The 22,115-nt window shown below is 43.6% G+C and overlaps 1 protein-coding gene across 1 annotated transcript; it reads right to left on the bottom strand.

Moving 5' to 3' along the window:
- Window positions 1-4,383: 4,383 nt before the first annotated feature.
- On the bottom strand, window positions 4,384-11,501 carry MSX2 (msh homeobox 2; the record flags this gene model as incomplete). The annotated part of the gene is made up of 2 exons (XM_081316389.1): window positions 4,384-4,808; window positions 11,165-11,501. The coding sequence occupies 2 exons, from the start codon at window positions 11,499-11,501 to the stop codon at window positions 4,384-4,386; spliced, it is 762 nt and encodes a 253-aa protein (XP_081172515.1).
- Window positions 11,502-22,115: the final 10,614 nt, after the last annotated feature.

Genomic DNA, 22,115 nt, shown 5'->3' with positions numbered 1-22,115 from the left:
GCTCCCTTTGGAGCCGCGACAGAATCTGCCCATAAAGGGCAAGGTGCGATTCGCTCGGCTCAGATCGCAGCAGTCACAGAAACGCCGGGGTGAAATTAGAGGAGTGTCGAGGGAGGCAGAGCAGCTGGGGAGCGGTCTCGCCCTTGCGGTCCCTCCCTGCCTCCTAGCCCTCCGAGACTTTCCAGCGCAGAGATTTCCCGGGAATCCCCGCCCAACCCCGTTGGCCCGTCTTCGGTGGTATCTCCCACCCTTCGCGGCAACCCTTTCTCAGGAAAGCCAGGCGGTTTGGAGCCTCTTGCTTCCCTTCTCCCCACCCCCCCGTCATTAATTACGTTAATTAAGTGAACTGCATCGACTCTCGGTGAATGTTCAGTTCAGGCCAATCTTGCTTTTGGTCTTGCTGTGAATGTTTCCAGAGTTCTGCGCCCTTAATTGGTGGAAACTAGTGGAGTCTGGTTAATTCTAGCAGGTATAGATTTGATAACTGTAAATCCCCTTTTCTTTATACAAAGAAAAATCATCCACTTTGGCAAATGTCTGTTGACATTATTTGTTGTTGTATGTTTCAGGAGTACTTTTTTTAAAAATACATATTAGAGGAATAATTGGACCAGACCATGGAGAGCATGGGTGGAAGAAATTAGAGACTAAGAGTTGATGATAGCTCAGAGGTAAAGGGGTTTAATCTGTTTTCTTCCAGGCTTTTGTTTAGACAACTCAAAACAATCCCTGCAATGGACTAAAGCAGACTTTGTATATTTTGGGCAGTGTAGACACTTGTCCCTTCTGCACAAACATCTAGGTGCTCCTCCTGTTCTTGTCAAAGCAGATCCTTTGGATCCTTTTATCATACCACCCTTGCGAAGGAACAATCTTGGAGAGGCCAGATTATTCTCCAAGAAAGGGCCGGAGCTTCTCCCATATACCCAAATCAAGGATCATCTCTCTTCTCTTGCTGCAAACTCAGGCCACTTTTGCAGTGTAAGGCTGTTCATTCAAAGTTACAGAAGGGCTTGTTGCTAAGGAAACTGGTGCAGAGTTTCAATCGGTGGCCTAAAGGAAGCCATTCCAATTTGTAAAATGGACACGCCAAGACACTGATCCAATTGGGATGCTGCAGATGTCATAAACAGTGCAATTCTATGTGAGTTTTTTCTTTTTTTCTTGGAAGCAGGCCATGTTGAAATTAGTGAGAGTTATTCTTTAATAAAAACATAAGACTATGATGGGTGTGAAACCCTTCTGAGCATTTCTTATGCATTTAAGAATTTGATCCGTTAAACTCAGCAGGGCTTCCTCTGCAAGAACTTACTGTGTGGAAGATTAGGGCCTGGGTTACAGGATTATTGTTTAACAGCACATTCCCCCAGCAATTAACTGGTAGTGCTGACCTGGTCTGTTTTTCTTTTTTTTAGAAGTTTCATTTTCAAAATAAATTCAGATGTTCCACTCAAATTATGGTTTTTCAGATCTCAAGATTGTGAAGCTCCATATCTCTAAAGTATGATTTTTGAAGACAATCCCAAGAGGAACCATGGACAAAAAGAGAAGTCACAATTTGGTTGAGTGCCAGTTTGGTGAAGTGGTTAAGGCACCAGGCTTGAAACCTGGAGACCCCCATAAGGGAGTTCAAGTCCCACCTATGGCACCAAGCCAGCTGGGTGACTTTGAGCCAGCCACACTCTCACAGCTCCAGGAAGCAGGAAATGGCAAACCACTTCTGAAATCTTGCAGGAATTTTTCTAGACAACCACCAGAAGTCAGAAATGACACAAAAGGTATTGTTGTTATTACAATTTGTCCCTTCATGACAAAAATAAAACCCCTACAAGACTTATCAGCTGAACTAACTGGGAATACACAAGAGGCACTTCCTGATCAAAGACAAGGACGGTGAAGTCATTGTCTTAGTCCTGTACTAGTATAATTACACACACACACACACACACACACAGAGCCACTGAATTCAACAGAATCTAAGTTTACTCTCTGTTAAAAGGTGTGCAGGTTTGCAGCCTAGAGACTTTTTTAGATTGGAAGCATTAAGGTAACATTCTCTCATCTCCATGAATTCTTATCTAGCAATTTCCAGTGGTAAAAGATCACTTTATATTTTCCTATGGACTGTGCTTATGTTTTTGATCCTTTAAGAGAAAACAACTGTGTGCATGGTTCTGTCACCCACCAGGTTGTCTGACATCCCTTAAGCTGGATTTTTTTTAACAGCCTTTGGGAACTTTCCCCTCACTATTAGGATCTCCTAATCTGACCCTGCAAATAGATCCCAACAGGATGTGAAACCTTTTAATACTTATTAGGGAGCAGGCCCTAATGATCTGTCTACTCCGAAAGCAACTAATTCAGATCTAAGATGTCACCGGTTTGAATAGAACCAGTGAATTCTATTCACCTCTCTCCCCCTTCTGAACATCTTGATAAAGTCATCCTACCAAAATCACAAACTCTAGTAATGAAGAAGTCCATAGTAAAGGTGCCAAAGAAAAATTCTTTAGAAGTAAATTGGTAATTTATTTTTTTTATTTTTTTTACTTTAATTCCATTTATATCCCGCCCTTCTCCGAAGACTCAGGGCGGCTCACAAGCTTGCAATGTCTGTTTTTGGATTTTCTTAAAATTTTTCTGACCTGCCCCCCAAGTCTTTGATTTTGACCCAGGACAGACAAGACAAAATTGACCTTTTTAGAAACAAATTCACTCCACACATTGACAAATCAACACACCATTAAACAAGATGTTTTTTTAATTTAATTCTAAATAAAGAGATAAGAAATAATAAATCTTCAATAAAATATATAAAATTGTACAAGGCGTCCCTTTCAAAGGGATTTTCATAGAGGCTAGGGATGGGGTGGGTAAAAGGCCAGCACTGAACTAATAGGCAAAAGATTCACAACGTAGCCTGTAGCAGGGCAGATTCCTTCCCGCTCTTGAGGACATGCTAAAGACACAACTTGGAAACATCTGGTCTTCAGTAACCCGCCTCCTCTGTAGACACTTTACCACAAGGTTTAGCCATATTAATAATAAAACAAAACAATGGGTTATATAGTACCTTATATGCCAAGCAGAACTCTTTCCTCCCTGCCCACCTCTGAAATAAGTCAAAAAGAGGAGAGCCGTCCTACCTTTAGAGTGGGCGAGACAACTTTGTTCTCATAGCTTTGTTTCATTCTCTGGATTTGTGGTGTGTCAAGACTCATTTAAGCTTAATTCATTTTTACAAGCTAATAATGGTTAAATCATAAGATTATTGAAATAAACACAAAACAACTCTGCAACACAAAACAACTCTGGTTTCATCATGTCTCTGCACGTATGCACAACTCTTATATCCTCTTTTTCCTATCACTAACCTGTTTGTTCCCAATATCCAAATGTCATTTGAACACAGACTTGATTTAAATGATTAAATGGACATGGGGCAACTGGGACCAAGACAAATCTAAAAGAGGCTTCTCGGGTTTTCCTCTGCCACGGCATACCCCTGTAGCCATCGGAAGGCTGCCTTACAAACAAGAATAAACTGCAGACAGAAACTTGGCAAAAGTTGCATCTGTAGAAATCCTTTACAAGATGGAAATGGGGAGTCCCACTTCATGGGTGCCATTCTACAGGAAATATTCCGGGATGGAATTTTATAAAGGAATGGAAAACTCACTTTGCCAGATCAGATCAACAATCCACCCCATCCACCGTTTTTTTGCATCTGAAGCATTCCAGTTGCATTTCAGTTTCCAGGACTGGAATGCAGTGAAGGGTCCAAAGAGAAATACAGAAACCAACCCAGTCTCAAGTCAGCTTTTATTTCTGAAGTTGGTTTTATAAATAAAGATCATCTATATGTTTAAGCTTCCTTAATCAATCAAAGAATACATGTGCATTTTTACCTCCATGCCTGCACTCACACCACTCTATGGGAATAAGTACTACTGAACAAAGTGAGATATATTCCTTCTGAGTAAACAGGCATAAGAAAAGACTGCAAGTTTCTCACTTCAAGGTGTGTGCGTGTGTGAGTGTGAGTGTGAATGATATTCCACAGGTTTACTGGGAACTTCGTAATTAAATCGTACATTTTCATGGGAATAGTTATCACTCTAATCCTCCTTCCCTATGCAATATATAAATAAACTATATTCCTTAAAGTCTGCATATTAAAAAAAAACTTTCATTCAAGATCAGATTCTAGCTGGTGAGCTCACATTTGGTTGGTTCCCAAGTTGCGGAATACGGGTTCTGGGTTCAAACTCCTAGGTATATATTTGATAAGGCACATTACAAGTAGGTGAAAAATGACCAGTCACGGTTCTGTACAGCACTTTTTAATTGAGTACACTCCATCATCCCTTTCTTCTGGTCTTCTTATGATAAGTGATACATGCTGTAGCCCACAGGAGTAGCATAGAGTCCTACAGGTGGGATGGGAAGCACAGGTCTGTGAAAGGGATAAGATGTTCCATAGAGAGAGGCTGCCTGGAGAGGCGAGTTGATAGGGAAAGGGAGGCTAAAACCAGATGGCAACATGGGCTTCGCTGCCATTTTTAACTTCTCCAGCTCTGCTTCCTGCAGTCTTTTTGCCTTGGCCCTCCGGTTCTGGAACCATATTTTGACTTGGGTCTCTGTAAGATTGAGGGAACTTGAGAATTCAGCTCTTTCAGCAATGGATAGATACTGCTTCTGACGGAATTTGCGCTCTAAAGCTAGCAGCTGGGAAGTTGTAAAAGGTGTTCGAGGCTTCCGATTGGTCTTGTGTTTTCTCAACGTACAGGCTGTGGGACTCAGGTGTCCTGGAAGTAAAGCAAACAAAGACCAATTACTTGATGAGATGAGAATTAGATGGCCAAATGCTAGGAATACCAACTTTTTTTTCCTTATACATTATAGAGCATATAAACAGCATAAATTGTTGGGGAAAATATAATGTCCATAGCCTAATGAAGTAGGAATATAAAAGCCTGTACAGGAGTGGCAACTAAGCTTATTTCACAAAATGTGCAACGCGCACACTGATGCCAATAAGATAAAACATTCCATTTTGAAAAAGTACACGGATGAGAGTATGTGAAATAACATAGAATAAGAACATTCCAGATGTTACGGAAGTTTTAAAATGGAGAAGGAATTAATTGTGAAATTCTGGCTTCTAATATCCTTTTATTTCATAATGTGAATGTCTTAAGATGATTCTTAGCAAAATCAAATTATCAGATAAACCTCCCATGCCCACACATTAAAATATTACACTAGATCAAAGCAATCACCCATCCAATCCATTGTGTTTATTAATTTAGCCAATATAATCCACTTAAGTCAGAGTCTTTATCTACAGTGTTTAAAATCTTCTGCAACTTAGCAAATCAAAGGCACAAGAGTTGCTTTGTCCTTAACAGTCTATTTAGAAACTCTCCTGGTGTGAGAGCTATTTCACACACATTACTTAGCAGCCAAATTTGGGGTTTATCACCAAGCACACACTTGACAGGGATATGTAGCCAATTGTTGTTTTCAGTTTATCTATGCAATACATGTGTTTGACACAGTATCAACTACCCAGTTTGAAGTGTACACTTTGCACACTCTGGCAATACCATTAGAAAACAATGCAAATGGAATAATTAAGAACGCTCTATATGTTTATAGCAATACTTTAAATTCCTCCATTAGAAATATTAGAATTTACCAAGAAAGTTTAACATTTATCATACATGTCTCATTCCACTACAGGAATCCAGTGACCATGTGTATTTCTCCAAGAAAGTGAGTAAAGAACAAAAGTTGTGATTTACTGAGAATTATCATATTTAGAAACAGTATGTCAGTATAACATTGCACAATGTGCAATGTGACAGAACAGCCCACAATTTATATGGCAAAGTGTTGCCCAAGTTTATCCTTTCATATTCTGTATCCCCAATATCACATCAAGGAAGGAAGGAAATCAGCTTGTTACATAGTCAATACATAGTCCTCTCTGCAATAATTTATTCCATGCCAGATAGCCTGGATAAAATAAGTTATTTTTTTTAATTTTGATTTGACGATCTCACAGAAAGTGGCCCTGGGCTGCGTACAATAGTCCAATAAAACAGTAAAGAAACTTATGGAAGGTGAAGACACTGAAAGGCCTCCATTTGGAAGAATAAGCACATCATATGCTGCCTATATGTTCATTTTAGTGCATCTTGGGGAAAAAAGAATTTTAATAGGTTATAAGCAAAAGGGGAACATAATACTAAAAGAAACTCAGCTAGGTGAGTTTATTTTTTAAGTCTTGTAAGTGGTAGAAAACTAGATATCACATCAGTCACTACATGTTATGATTTATCTAGCCGAAATATTTTTGAAGTTTTGCCTACAGGCACTAGTATAAAAGCTGATATGTTTTTTAATTTGTTTGTTCAAGTCTATGTTCGCTTATATGACTTCCACTGAAATTAAGGCTTGATTGATATATATGTGATGTTTGAACAGAGTAGATTATCGCCTCTCTGATGGAATTAATTTAGTTTCTTGTATGTTTAGGCAGCAGTGGCAGGTGGGAGGGGAAGAGATGGAGATCAAAAAGCCGATGTATTGATTTAACATACAGTTTTTTGTGACATGTGCTAATCCTGAAAATATATATTCTGAACAAATATGAGATTTATCATATTCCATTACTACTCAAGACCTTTAATGGAGGAGGCTGCGATTCTTTTCAGCAGCACGCTCTGCATATATCCAGAGGTTCAATAATATGAACTATTATTTCCAATTCCTTGGAGAAAGAATAACTGCCAGCATCAAAACCCACACATTTCTTACTCCTACTGTGCCATATCAATCATGGTGGCTTACTTCCAACACACTTCGTGAAAATCAGCCTTAAGGAAGCCACTTGTAAACTTAGAGTGCAAACTTCTGCTGGTTTACTCAAAAGTGAGTCTCTTGTGTTCAACTTAGGCTTGCTCCCTTATAAACATATTTAGGGTTGCAGAATAAGCTCAAGGGAACTAGTGGTGGAAGAGGCAAATTTTGGCTATCTTTACATGCCAGATTTACCTATGCATATCCTTAACATGGTTTCCTGAACTGACTCAATTTCCTAGCTTCCTACTCCACAAACAAATAACACAGGCTATTTTTCACAGAACCTATTAGGTGTTTAGCCAGTTTTTGACCAAGAGGGTAGTATAAATCCAGAATAGTGTGGAATTCAAGAACAAAGTAAGTAGTTGCTACACTGCACAATCAATGCTAAAGATGTCATGTCACTGGTCTGTAAGGGCTCTTTTTTTCTTTAACGCTTGCCAATCTTTTCTTGGTCTTTAGAAAGAATGTTCAGAAATATGAAATACAGTAAGATTGCACTCCTATGTGCACACTTAGGGAGAAGCCACTCCCAAGTAAATCTTTCACAGAAATTAAAAAAAATGAAGTTATTTTCATATTTCATTTAGGATTATGTTGTAAATGTCACCAACATGCTGCAGAAATAAAGGCTTTATCTTAAAGTGTATTAATTGTGAATGGAATAGGTTTTTGATAATGTAAGTAGCTTTTTTTATTATTATGATCCATATTAAAAGAATCGTTCAATTTTCCTCAGTTCTCCCGAGCTAAAGCAAAGCACAAGTGGTCCAGTAAAGAATGATTCTACATGTTGATGAATAAAGTTGATAAATGGAAGAACGGCTTTTGTGGTTTAAGATATTGTTAAAAATTATAAATTGTTTGTAAATGAAGAAATCTTACTGACTCAAAGACGTTATCAGAAGGCAACATTTAATATGTTCTCGTATTTGTATAAGAGTTTTGGTAAGCTACGAAGAATGTGCTAAACTATCAAACTATTCAAATGCATAGATGACTTTGGTTTAACTGGGCTTAGGTTAGGAAAGTATACATAAATTCAGTTAGAGTGTTATGCCCCTATTGATAATAGAGAGGACAAGAAGGGAAGGTATATATCTTCTGACTGAAGCAATAAAGCACAAATCAGTAGTTTTACTTAATGGAAGTTGGTTAATAACTAAGGTTCCAAATGGCATTACATCTGCTTTTAAAATATGATGTGCATTATAAAAATATATAATCACTATAATTGCTGTATTTTTTAAATTGTCTTCTACAGCAGCTTGCCATCTGTCATATGGTCTCATTCCATTTATTGCCACAGTTCATCACCATAGTATAACTATAAAAAAAAGTTTTATTACTATTTACAAAATATATATTGAGCAACAGCTGGAAACTATCCTTGCAATTTTATCAGAGGCATTTCCTTCCAAACAGTCCAATTTGGGGCATTTTTCCCCCTTATACCGCAGGTGAATTTCAGTTTATTTGGTTATTTGATGAGACCCGATCTCCTCCAGATAAGTTTTTCCCTCTTCAGGAGCAATGAGAGTTAATTTGCAAATTAGTAGGCCTGAATACTACAGGAAGACTTTAAGATACAATCCATGGGAGCAAATTCCACTGAAGTTAGCAAAAGTTATGTTTTGATTATACAGAGGTAAGATTACTTGTCAAAATAATTCAGTAAAGGGGACAGACTCTCAAGCAGGAATACTCCACCTTTCAGAAAGTAATATTGTCTTATGATTTTTTTTTTCCCATTTCACTTTTCTTTCAGTTGAAAACACATTTAGGTCATACTGGAATCTAGTGCAATTTTAATTTCTAGGTAAAAATGATTTAAGATGAGTTTGGGACTATTTTAAAAGGTTTTTTTTTAAATTCATCATTTCTAAAATCTGAATTCACTCCATAGGAAAAAAAATAAGCAGAAATGTCAATTAGCAGAAGTTATTTTACTTTGCTTTACTTTTTCAAGACTATCCTTCCATATTTGCTTAGGCAGACCTTCTAAATTGGGCTGCAAGTCACATTTAGACTGTTTTGGGGTTGTTTGATCATGTGAAGGGAATGATCAGGGTGCAATCCTGTCCATATTTACTCAGGAATTAAGACTGATTGAATATGACCAGGCAATAGAACCAAATAGGAAAAAGAGGCACAATCTTTGACTGCTTTCAGGATGATTTTACAGAAAGGTGTGTGGGAAAACAAATGGATGGCTATAGGTTATCTTACTTTATGTGTTTTCCCCTCCAAACAAGGTTCCCCTTGGAAGTGTTTTATACTCAACAGTATAAAACAATAGTTTTTTTGTTCTGTTTTTTTAAAGTGTACTTTGATTCTAAACCTACGTAGTAGAAAATATATTCCATTAAAACTGGTAAGCACAGTGTGTCTCACAATACCTTTAAAAACAAACCCAGTTTTTGACACAAGTTTTCATTGGCCAGACTCCATCATTTGTCAGATGTAAGACCAAAACAGCACTAAGGGCCATAAAAAAATATGATAGACTATCGAGAAGACACTGCAGTTTGTTTGCACTCATTTTCTGGAATTAAGAGAGCTGCAAATAAAATAAGTTGTTTTCTCATCTCCTCCAACGAATCAGAAGAAGAGGCTGACACAGGGGAAAGAAGTATCTTTTGAGGAACTGTTTTCGCGTCAAAAATATAAAAGAGGAGCGATCCTTCCTTCCTTCCTTCCTTCCTTCCTTCCTTCCTTCCTTCCTTCCTTCCTTCCTTCCTTCCGTTGATTTTTGGGGAGAGGGGGAACTCGGTTAAGAGAGAGTTTTAAAATATATTCATTTCAAAAGCCTGCCTGAGACGAGCTAGGGAGGTGTACCAGGATGGCAGAAAGGCTCCTGGAGACAAAACGAGAAAAAGGAAAGAAGGTGCGGCTGAACCGCCTAAGCAGAGACGCTGCCGAGGCTCCTTTTCCGACCCAGCCGACCTCGAGCGAATCACTCGCGCGGTCCAGGCGAAGCGGAGCGGGAAGTTGCCGGCGGATTATATAAAAGAGCAAGGCGAACCTTCCTCACCATCCGGAGTTCTTTGGTTCCCGGGCCTGGACTCTGCCGACGGGACTAGGCAAAAAGAAGGCAATCAGCGAAGCCTGGGAGGCGGCTGTTGCTTACAGGTGCACGGAAGAAGGCACCGGAGGGCGCTGAGCGCAAGGATCGTCCCTCGCCCCGCTAGAAAGCAAGCCACGATTTTGGCGGCGAAGGAAGGAGCAATGGAGAAAGGGGGGGGGGGGGTAAAGCCACTGAATTAAGGGAATTAAGCAGAGAAGCAGACTTTTCACTGAGGGGCGGGGGGGGAGACTGGAGGGAGTGGGGGGTCACGGGGCGGCTCGCACCGGCGGGTTCTGGCTTGCATGTCGGGGATCGGGCAGGTGACAAGTATCTGGACAAAATTTTCACGTCCAAGTGCATCAAGTATCAAATTTTCCCTGTAAACCGCCCTGAGTCCTATGGGAATAGGGCGGTATATAAATTTAAATAATAAATAAATAAATAAATAAGAAATAAAGTGGCGAGGGGTGATTGAGGTCTAAGCAAGACAGCGTGAGCAGCTCCTTTCTGCTCTCGAAAAGCAGAAGCTGAAAATTATAGGCAAAGTTGGGTCCGGATGATCGGGGAGAGGAAGAGGGGGAGAGGGGAAGAGAGAGAGGGGGGGGGAGGAGAGAGAGGGGGGGGAGAGAGAGAGAGAGTCGCTCGGACTTGGGGGCGGGTGGTGGTGGTGGTGGACGGGATCTAGCTGAGCCTTGAACTGCGAAGCGTCAGTGAGTGGCGCCAGGCCCGCGGCGTCTCTTTGGACAGTTCCGGGCACTCGGCAGCTTAAAGGGGGCGGCTTTAGCTTAAACTTTAAGGCCGCGTCGCCAGCGAGTCAAAACGTTAACTCGCGGCACACAAACAAAAGAAGCCGTTTTAAAACTTTAGGCCGAGAGACGGCGCCGAAATTATTCATCGGACATGAGCCTCGCTCGCCTGCAAACCGAAGCGCTTTGCCTAACGTGAAGCCTGCCTGGGGGATGCAAGCCTGATAAATGCTTTCTTTCTCGGAATTTTTTTTTTCTTAAAAAAAAAAAAACAACACAAAAACTCGCAGGCTCCGTCCCCTCCCGCTGTTCTAAAGTCCGGACAACGGCGGGATGGCAGTTTTGTAGGGGGGTGAAGCCACATCACACACACACACCCACACACACACCCCAACACACACACACACACACACCGCTGACTTGGTCTCCCAACTTCATTCTACTAGCGCCCTTCGACCCTCCCCCAGGCTAAAGCACTCACTTGGGGGAGGGGAGTATCTGCCGGCCTCTGGAATCCAGGACGAGCCATCCTCGGAGTTTTCGGACTTCACCGACGAAGTCTCGAAGGTTTTTGTAAGCCCGCCGGGGCTGGGAGCTTCCCTGGAGACGTGAGTGGGCAAGAGCAGGTTCCTAGAAGTACCCAAGCCAGCCCCTTCGAGGCTTCCGCTGGCTTCTCGCAGCGGCTTCTTGTCGGACATCAGCGCTTCCACGCTAAACGGCAAACTGGAGACTTTGACTTTGTGGTGATCCTCGGGCCCAGCAGCGGGGCCCTCTTCGTCCGAGGAGAAAACCTCCTTGGCTTTGGAAGGAGAAGACATTTCGGCGCAGCTTCGCAAAGATCCCTGCGTAGAGAAGCAGCCGCCCTTCGTCTCGCCGCTGCCGCCGCCGCAGCAGCCGCCGCCGCCTCCTCCGCCTGTCTTCTTCTTCTTCTTCTCCTCCTCCTCCTCCTCCTCCTCTTGTTCCCGAGTCCAGACCTCTCAATCAATCTCTCGCTCAGGCGCTCCTGGACGCACCACCTCCGCTCACTTCAGCCCCCAACAACAGACCCAACTTTTTTTTTCCTCCCCTTTTTTGGGAGACTTCTGGCTGTTTCCTCCTTTGGGAAGTTGAGTAAGCGCGGCTCAGCAAATGAGAGCTGTCCGGGATGGCGACGTAAGGCGGTGACTCATGTGATTGGCTCTGAGCGGCCTGGAGCATAAGTGGAGTTTCCCCCCCCCCCTCCTTTTAAATAAATTAGAAGTTAATGACATGGGCAGCAAACGGAGCTGTGTTATTAGGGAGCTTTCCAGCTCTGTAACCCTGCCAAACAACAGGAAAGTCAGTGGAGTAATTAGAACTGATGATACCAAAAGGAAACTCAGAGAGCAGATTTCAGCCTCCCCCCCCCTTTATACACTCTCTCTCTCTCTCTCTCTCTCTCTCTCTCTCTCTCTCTCTCTCTCTCTCTCTCTCTCTCTCTCTCTCTCTCTCTCTCTCACCCTGGGAAAAAAGGGGGGGAGGGGGAGAGAGACCGCTGGGTTTTCAACCAGAATCACTTGAAAACTAGACAGCCGTTTCCCCTGACAACAGTCAAGTCCGAACTGTGGAGTTTACATAATAAGGCTGCCATCTATTTTGCCCATACTGAAAATGCAACGAGAACTCGATGGAAAATAATTATCTCTTTTTACTCTAGAGAGCCACTGCTGTCGGGGTGGGGGGGGGGGGAGAGGAAGAGAAGGGAGGAAGGGTGGCACAAGGCAATGGCACGAATCACTTCCAGGTTAGGGAGGTGAAATGGACGTCCTCTGGGCAGAGCTTCTCTTAGTGGAAGCGAAACCCACGCAGTCTCAAAGCGCGGCCCGGGATACTGAGGCTCCCTTGGGGTAAGGGGTGTGTGTGAAACCGGCGAGCTGCGCAAAGTCTCCCGACGCGAGTCGGCGGTGCTCCGAGACGAGGCCTTTCCAACGCCTCCGCTAACTCCTCTGCCCCTCCGAACGATAAAAGGAGACCCTCGCGGGACAAGGACGAAACTGCCCCGAGGAAGGAAGGAAGGAGTGAGTGGGAGGCGGGATGAGCTCCCGAGGCTGCAGATCTTCGGGGATTTCATCAGAGGCAACCGACTTGTTCCCACCACCTCGCCAAGATACCTGGGACTTGGAGTTCGCTTTCTCACTTTGTCCAGGAATCCTTTCCCGCCGCTCTAAGGGACACATAAGCGTGTTGGAGAGAACCTGGGTTTTTGGTGTGTGTGTGTGTGTGTTTTAAAATGTTTTAAAAAATAATTATGTCGGTAATGCTCAGTTGCAACAGGCGCCTAAGCCCTGATGACAAACAGATGCATTTTTAATAAGCCTGAGTCGGCACTCTTTCACTTTTGAGCGCATCAAACAGCCTCAAGGAGGGCAATTGTCACCCTGTGCTTTTTTTCCTCCACCACGACGTGCCATTAAGGCCAAGGAGGTGGATTCAATTTAAATGGCATTGCAATTAGCAGCTCGAGAAAAGTGGATCATTTTTTTTGGCTTGGCAATTAATTTTAATCTGTTGATGATAGCTAGCTAATCATTCGCTGATAACTATTGTGGCTATTAAAAAGAAGGCAGGCAGCCTGGGGAAGCGGTGGGGAGGGCGATCGGATGGCGGTGTTTTCGAGAGGGGGGAGAGGCAGAACCACAACAGGAGAACAATATTCTCCGGTCTCGAGCCCCCATTCTCAAAAAGTGAGAAAGAGGGATGCCCTTTTATTTTGATCTCATAAACACTTATTTTCCAAGGAGTTAATTTAGGATTAGTTCAAGCGAAGGCGACTCGAATCTTTCCAGCTTTCTTTAGCCAGCCCAGAGGATAAAGAGACTGGGAGAAATAAAGAACTGGCGCTTGGTCGGTTATGTAAAACTGCTGGTTTTAATGATAAATCTGCCATTATCGCAGTTATTAGGCGCCTCCCCAACATTGCTGGACTTTCCATCATTAGCTAGAAGGACAAAAGCGAATGGTATTTCAAGCCAAACCTTTCTCTCCCCCCCCCACCCCCCTCCGGCACCTCGGCCTGCAGCTTTATCGGAGGAGAGGTCTATGCACACCGAATTTATCTGAATTTCTGCTTCCCCGGACTTTTTTTGAGCAGCCCGCTCTAGTGGTTTTGGAGAAACAGATGGCTTTGGCTTGCTTACTCACTTCTTCTTGAAATAAGACCTGTTGCCTTTTTCATTTGATCATTAATGCTCAAAAAAAAAAACACCACCCTAATTTGCTGCCTTACACAAGATGATAGAGATCACCATTTCCTTGTTTATGAGAAGGCTGTCAGAGTGGCAGGCGAAAATAAAGGCTGCCCCCTCTCCTGCGGGGTATGAAGACAGTTGCTTTGATCCGGGTGTTTTCCACCGCCCCCATCCCCCACCTTAGTCCGAAGCCATTACTTCCAACAGTGGATGTGAGAGAAAAACCGCTGGACTTCGGAGGGTGGACAGTCCACCTCCCGTTGAAACCATGGCAACACCCCTATGGAATTCATCATAGTGCCTTCAGGAGCCTGAAAGGCTGTGCAAGAAAACACATGGACTTCCAAAGTAATTGCTGTTATTGTCAGGTCTTGCAGCCAATTACTATTGTTATTATTATTACCACTACTATTTATGCTACATATCGCATAAAAGCAGTAGTAATTTAGGATGACAAGCTATTGAACTCATCCTAAGGAAAGCTGCACCGGGTTTGAGCTGCAAGTTATTCAAATCAGCCCCTTAAACGTTCTGAATCCCGGAGAAGAAGGCGCAAAGTTCTTTATTCATTTGCCAACCCAGCCCTGAAGCTTCTAAAGTCCACCTTTCACTTTTAAGGCTTCTGCTTATGTACAAAGGGGTGCCGCTTGGATAAAAGTGTGGACACCTCCTCCAAACTGACCCACGTCTGTACCCCTGGGTCTCCTCCCTAGCACCAAGCCCCGCGAATGCCAGGACCAACTTGGAAGCGATCTGTCTCCGAGCTGGGTTGTTTTCCCACATTTCATTACCCAAGGAGGCTAACATCTTCAGTTAGGTAATGAAATGTCTGCAAGAAAACAACCAGGCTCGGAGAGCATCAAGGATTCTTTCAGTTCAACCCTGAACTACAGATATTCTCTTCCATTGGTACAACATGCCTCCGTCTGAGAAGTATTTTAGATTAGGTAGATGAATCAATTATTCCATCAAACCGGAGTAGACAGAACTTGAAATAAAACCTTGGGGAGGTTAATCTTCTCTAATTCTCCCACCCTCTTTTATCTGAGTTATTACTACCAGTACCACTTTTAAGCTATTTTCAAAACTCAGGACTGTCAAACAGGTAGCCAACAAGAACCAAAGACAGGTTCCAAACACCCGAGTGGCAGAAAGTGACCAATTTGTTGACTTGAGTCCTCTTTGCAAAACTATCACCGTTGGGGTGGCAACCAGCCTGCATCCCGATTCTCCTCCCACCCTCAGTGACAGGAAAATTAAAATTGATGAAAATCGAGAACAATGTGAATAAACAGGAACAATGTGAAAGCTAATGACGCTCCGTCGAAAAGCTTCAGATAATTACCCCGAGTCAATGCAACGCTTTCGACCACAATGAATGGGAACAGGTATCAGGTTAGGTCAAAATGACCTGGTTTACAGTTCGGGCGTATTGGACTCTGTGTCTTCAAACGGACAGGTTAAGGCTTTTGAATTCTCCTAGCCTGTTATTGCTCCCACCTTTTTCTTCTTCTTCTTCTTTTTGTTATGAGTTCAGCTTGATCGTCTGCCCAGCTGAGTCCCTTTTTTGTTTTGTTTTGTGATTTGCAAGTTTTATCCATTCAAACCACATTTGGTAACTTCAGTGGCTGGCAAGTTTTGCTTTGTTTTATTTTTTTATTACAGGTAGCAAGAGAAGAAATAGCAACACCACTCGCAGACACCCACCCACCTCCCACGCCCTGCACACAAGGCCTTGTTAAAGGATGGTAATGAGGGAGGGATATTCCCATAGGCTTCAGAGACAGGGGGACCCAACTATATGGTTCGGGATTTGAAACGCTCAACTGGATCAATCATTTCATTCAAGGCAGCACAAATAATCCGTTCCATATAACCCCCAAGTATTATTTCAGTAGCTAGGACTTCCCTAGCCCCCTCCCCCTTCGCTAGGCCATTGAGTTCAATGGAGAAAATGTAACGGAGGGGGGTGGGTGGAAAATGCATTGGGGGGGGGAAGGCAGGAAGGCTCTCCGTGTCTTTGAAAGGGCTTGTTGATTCACTCCCCTCCCCATTCTGAAGACAGCCAAAGGGAGGGGCTGGATGGGAAGGTTGTTTGCTCTTGAGCAGAATGGATCGGAGGAGAGTTCGAATCCAATACAGGCCCAAGGAGTTCAAAGGGCGTCCAAACGCCTAGAGGGCAGCAGCCCGACGCGTGGAAGGACTTTCCCCTGAAGTCAGTGGAAGCGTCAACCTCTCACCGTTCCGGGGCTTTGAAGTCAAAAGCTGGAAGGAGTGGGGGGGGGAAGGGATTCGGGCTGCCACAGTCTTTGTAAAGAGCAATACATCTTTCCCAGCAGGACGGCCTTTCGCCCGTTGACAAGGAAGGGGGGGGTGGGTTTGTCTTTCGGTAGGATGCCTTCCTAAAGGCGTATGCGCGTCTAGCCGACAGCATCAGAGAAGTGGAGCTGCCGATTCTGGCGGGGCTGGCTCTTGCTTTTCCTGAACTGACGCCGCGCGTTAAACTAGCCGCCTCCGGGATGAGCAATTCGTAGAACTGCACTCTCGAATGTTCGGGCCACAATTAATACCTGGCCGCAAACTGCAAGGGTCCCGAATTTTCTTCCCTGTTGGCCTGCAGTCCTTAAAACGCTGGCATTTTCTTCAACTGGAGGAGATTTCCCGAACAGGCACGAATACATACAGTACATTGCCCCGCTATTCGCTTGCAGCCGCGCTTTCGCCACTCAGCCAGTTTGGTTCCTGATTCCCAATAAGTTTACTTTTTTTTTTACCTCAGGCTTGGCGTTTATACAAGAGGGAGAGGAGAAGGAGTCCCTCCTAGAATTTAGGCGAGAATTGCCACCAGCAAAGCGCTTCTTGTTTTCTGCCGACAATGGTTGAGATTGAGAAACGCCTCTGTACTACAGAGAGTGTGTACACACTGTGGCTGATTATCGGGTTGATAGTGACAGTAATAATAGTTAGCGATTCGGGCAATTAAGCGGGATTGCACAGATCGGCATTGTTGTTTTGCCACGAACACTTTTTTAGCCATCTCCGAGGCGCTGTGCAACTTGTCTTTATCACTTTATCACTTGTCTTTATCACATTCAAAGAGAGATGTGCCGTCCTACGCGCCCGGCTAACGTTAAAAAAAAGGGGGGGGGGAAGGCCGATGTCCTTAGGAGCCTCGCTTCAGTACCTACCTTTGGATTCCGTGGGGGCTGACGGAAATTACGATTTCAGGTTCCGAAAGTTATTTGTAAGGGCTCCAGTTGGATCAAACTGCCAAAAAAAAAAAGTTCATGTGCCCGCCAAGTTTGGGGTTAGGTGTGATGGAATAGAATAGAGCCGGAAGGGACCTTGGAGGTCTTCTAGGGATCTCCTGGTCAAGTAGGAGAACCTGGAGTGTGTGTGTGAGAGACCTTTTGATTGTTATTATTAACGGGGCCGATGGTGAACTGTCTTAATATTATTTACTGGATGCGAATACATCGCGCAGGGCATGGAGCAGCCAAGGCCTCAAGGGACCGTTGTGCCGGCGCTAGGGGCCGAGTAGCGGTGGGGGGGGCAAGCTCTTCTAGGACTTTCCCTCCTGAAGGAGATGAGAGGCCCATGAAGGCGGAGAGCTCCCAGAACAGTTCCGCGTCGACTTTCTCTTCCCCCCAGCCCGCCTCGCCGCCCCTCCGCTTTCTCTCTCTGCCGCCGCCGCCGCCCCTCTCCGGTCAATTACAGCAGCTGGGAAATATGCGCCCAGTTTCTGAAAGTCAGTCGCTCGCTAGAGGAGGGGTGGCGAGCAGGAGGGAGCGAGAGACGGAGGAGGGCGGGAGAGACGCGGCAGACAAACTAAGGCTGTTTGCAGGCGCCAGCAGCGGGGAGATGAAAGCAAACCTCCTGGGGGAAGTGGCTGTGCAGTTCGACCGGCTCCAGCGAGAGCAGAAGCTGCGGGCTGTCCCAAGCAAGCCCGCCCCGCCCCGCCCCGCCCCGCCCCGGGCAGCCGCCAGCCTGCCCAGCTCGGCTTGCCTTCCGCTGCTCCGGCCCCAGAGAAGTTGGGACGGGGAGGGCCGCCCGCAGATTCCACCACCCCGGGGTGACTCTGTCCGGGAGGGGGAGGATGTTTAGGACGGGTGTGTGTGTGTGTGTGTGGTTTGGAAAGATCCTGAAGAGGGAAAGGGATGCCGGCTGGGTACCGGTGGCGGGATTCTCAGAGGTGCCCTTGCCGTAAATGGGGCGGCAGGGAAGGAGAGAGGAGAGAAAGGGACAGATCTCGGGAGCCCGAATCGAACAAAGGGAAAGTTGCATCCGTAACCTTATCTGCACCGAATCGCAACTACTGGGAGAAGTGGAGGGTGGGGGGGGGGAAAGAAGAGGGACAAAAACAGCGCTTTTTCTCAGCAGAACGCACCGGCTGTGCTTGTAAAGCCGCTGTCCCAAATCACATCAGGAGAAGCGTTTACTCTTGCTGGCGGAGGCTTAACTTCTTGCCCGAACTCAGCTGGTTTGGTTCTATGAATCCAGAAAAATGAGTTAATCCAATTGCTAAATTAAGTGTGTTGAATGATTCTTGACACATGCTTTCTCTCTCTCCCCCCCCACCCCTCTCGTGCGCCCATAAGCGCACACAAATTATGTTTTTTTTTCTTTTTTCCTTTTTTCCTCCCTTCTACGGTAGCTCTAAAGAAAGCCCCAGGAGAAGGGAAAAAAAAGCTAAAGGTGAACCAAATCAAAACCATCAAAACCATCCTACATTTCCGAACTCTCTCTATTCATATGAAGCATAAAGAAGATGCTTCTGTGTATAAACAGCTTTTCGTGACACCCCCTCCCCCCTCCATCTCCTTAGGAATCGCGATGTTTCCAAAAATGGGGACCTCAGTGCTTTCTCCAAATACCAAATTCAAAAAGTGAGTTGAAATAAATAGCTTGTCTTTTCCACTAATATGGTCCCTTCATTTAAAGACAACTTCAGATTTGGGTTGCTTGTAAGTATTGTGTGTGAATAACTGAAAATAAAAATGGGATCAGAATTAAATGAGAAGAAGGGACTGTATTTTCATAAACTTTATTCTTCATGCAAAACAACTGCAATAAAATTATAGATGCAGGTGAGATTCTTGAAGCCAACACAGATTTGAGCTGTTAATATATGCTTGTAGAGAGCAGAGATCAATCTTCACCAGACTAAAATCCTTCCCACGTGTTGAGCCACAACTCTCACCACTGTCAGCTATGTTCTGGGAGATTATGTAGGGATGGAATGAGAATGGTGGAAGTTGTGGTCCCAAATGTGACAGAAGCGATTTAGACTGGGGGAAGCTAGCTGAGATCCTTGTCTGTCTAGCATTCCTTTAAAACGTGTGTGTAAGATTGCAGCTAAAAGCCTGGACACAGAAACAGATAACGCTCAGAAGAAATCCTTGGGAATCCTTGGCAATATGTGTCTTTCCATATTAAATATTAAATGAGACAGGCTAAGGAAGAGGCAACAAAACCACATCTTATTCCCCCCACCCCAAAAAAGGTGTCCCTTGTTTAGAAACTCTCGTCCTTAAAGCATCAGTAGCATGTTTTAAAATAATACCTTCCTAATCAAATGGAGACTCATCCATTTTCCCTTTGGTACCTTCCTCCCCCCTCCCCTCTTCCAAGAAGTAAATTTCACTCCAAAGGAAAGAAGGAAATTGACTAAACTCTAATCTTTGGTCTTTGCAATCTCAACACAAAGATGAATAGACTTTCTTTCTCCTTCCCTCCACCCTTTCAGTTTCTAACAAACGAAAAGGGCGGAGCTGAAGTCAGTAGAAAACAGGCTTAATTATAAGTAATGTTGTGTGCATTTATCTTCAGACACCATGAGAGGGAGGGGGGGGGAAACATCCAGGGTAGGAGAGCTTCCCGGTGCTTCTGCTCCCAGCTTCAAAGCTTTTTTCTGCTTTGAATTTTGGCCTCCCTTGGTTCTTATTATGTATGTACTAAGTTCTAAGTTTCAGGTTGTCTGTATCGGGGCAGATTCCACACAGGCTGAGCACACCAGATACTCACCATTCAAAGGTCTCCTTAGCACTCAGGTTTCCACCTGACAGGCAGGCAAAGCTTCCTTGAAGAAGGCCAGTTTGTTGCTATCCTTACAACTCTGAAACTTTTCAGGCAGGAAGTAAGGCCAACTCTGAAGAAAGCATCTACAATGGACACCTTCAGAAGTTTTCCTGGTGACCATACAAACGTATTGCCTTCAACTAGATTTCTTTTCGTTTTAAATTTCCTGGTAGACATATCTAAGTATGAGCGCTGCTTTGCTTCCAAGGAAGGGCCAGTTTGGCCAGGCCTGTGCTGCTTATCCAGTGAGACTAAAGCTACACTTCGTCTCTCTAAGAGGTGCTAATGCCCTCTTGAGCAGAGTCAGGTTTTTAGGACTTGGTAGTTGGAAGTCTGAGTTTTTTTCCAGTAAGACAGATTTCAGCAAGATTTCAGGATGTTAAGGTTTAAGGAAGTTAAGGTTTAAGGATCTTATTGATCTAGGGGTCAATAGGAAGAATTTAAGGCTTCCTCTGGAGAAGGTACATGTATCTGAGAGTGAAGCATGTTGCCATCTATACAACTACTTCCAAGTAATATTGGAAGATCTGTTACAATGCATTTTTAGAAATAAAGTCCACTGGAATCTTTGGAACTTGTTCTTCAAGAAGAGTGTAGTTAACTAAAACAATTGCATCCATATTTGCAATCATTTGGTAAATCAGCTCTGTTACTTTTTTCTCCACAATAACTTTGGGCTTCCTTAGTATTCTTCAAAATTGCTATAACCATGTTACAATTCAAAAAGAAGTTAGATTTTTTTACAATTTTCTTCCATCCTTTTATAACAAAGGGATTGTGCTTTTGACATGTATGGCTAGTGGATGAACTTAATAAGTTACTCAGTGGATATGTCCAGGAACAAAAGTATATCCCAGGCGCTCTCTCTCTCTCTCTCTCTTTCTCTCTCTCTCTCTCTCTCTCTCTCACACACACACACACACACAGAGAGAGAGAGAGAGAGAGAGAGAAAGATGGAGTACAAGGAGTCACTTTTATGCCCTTTTGAAAATCAAGGAGACCTTGCCTTCATTAGCCTTCTCCTTCTCTGACAACGGAAATTCATGAATTTTATTCATGTTTGTAAACAATCAATAAGATCAGTTGCACATATATGCATTACAGAATTGGAGCCATCCCTCCATCAGTGTAAATTGTCTTCAAACAAGAGTTTGCTTTCTGTACCATTGCACACAATTTCATATCAGATATCCATGTTTATGGGTGGAGGGAAAGAGCTGATGGAAGAAGAAAAATGAAGGTTCCTATTGTACTCTGATATTAGGAGCTAATATCCACTGAATCCAGTGAGGTTTATTTCTTGGTAACTGCTTGAACTACAAGAGTATTCCATTGGGGATTATTTTTTTTTACTCATATTGAAGATATTACCTATCCCAACAATTTCTCAGTTATTCTTATTTAAAACCAGCATTTAGAATTTCAGCATCCTGCTTAATTTCTGATATTTTATAGGCTCACTTTGAAGGATTTTATGCCCTCCCCCTTCAGTTTTTGCTGCCTTAGGTCTATCCCTCTCTGGTAAAATGCTAGGTATACTGTTATTAGAAATGTTAGATATTGATTGTAATTATCAAAGATGTGAGCAGATGAGTTTCTTCGCTTCCGGTAGGTGAGAAAATCAATGCTATCCTTCAGTAGTAACTATTTCAGAATTCAGAAACAATAATATTAAAAAAAATATTAAATTGTATTTAAAAACTGGGAATAAAACTTTAAGGCTACATAAACACATAAAGAAACTCTTTTGGTTAGACTACAGAGCTGAAAGATCCAAAATAAGAGTTCTCTCTCTTAAACTCTGTTTCTAGGGAGATTCAAGTCGCCGGGAGTCTTTTATTCAGCTGCCGAACATTTCCGCGCGAGGGAGAGCAGGACACTTCCCGAAATATCAAGGGAACCTCCCCCCCCCATTTCCCGGCTTTAGATTGTTTCTGGAATGTTCGTTTGTTCCACAAAGATTCTGTGGAGAAGCAGTTTTCCCGAGAGGGTGGCATATTAATCATCTTGCATTCACAGCGACAGACTGGCAACAATTATTGCACCTGCTAGAACGTTCTTGGAATTAGAATATTAAACCTAAAACAAAATACGAGGGTTTCTACCTGCTCCCTTAGGAAATTATCTGAGGCATAAGCACCTTTAGTT

This window comes from Vipera berus (genome assembly GCF_964194415.1).
Source record: "Vipera berus genome assembly, chromosome: 2".
Lineage (NCBI taxonomy): Eukaryota > Metazoa > Chordata > Lepidosauria > Squamata > Viperidae > Vipera > Vipera berus.
Note: the sequence above shows the minus strand (reverse complement) of the source record. Positions and strands in the feature narration are given on the sequence as shown.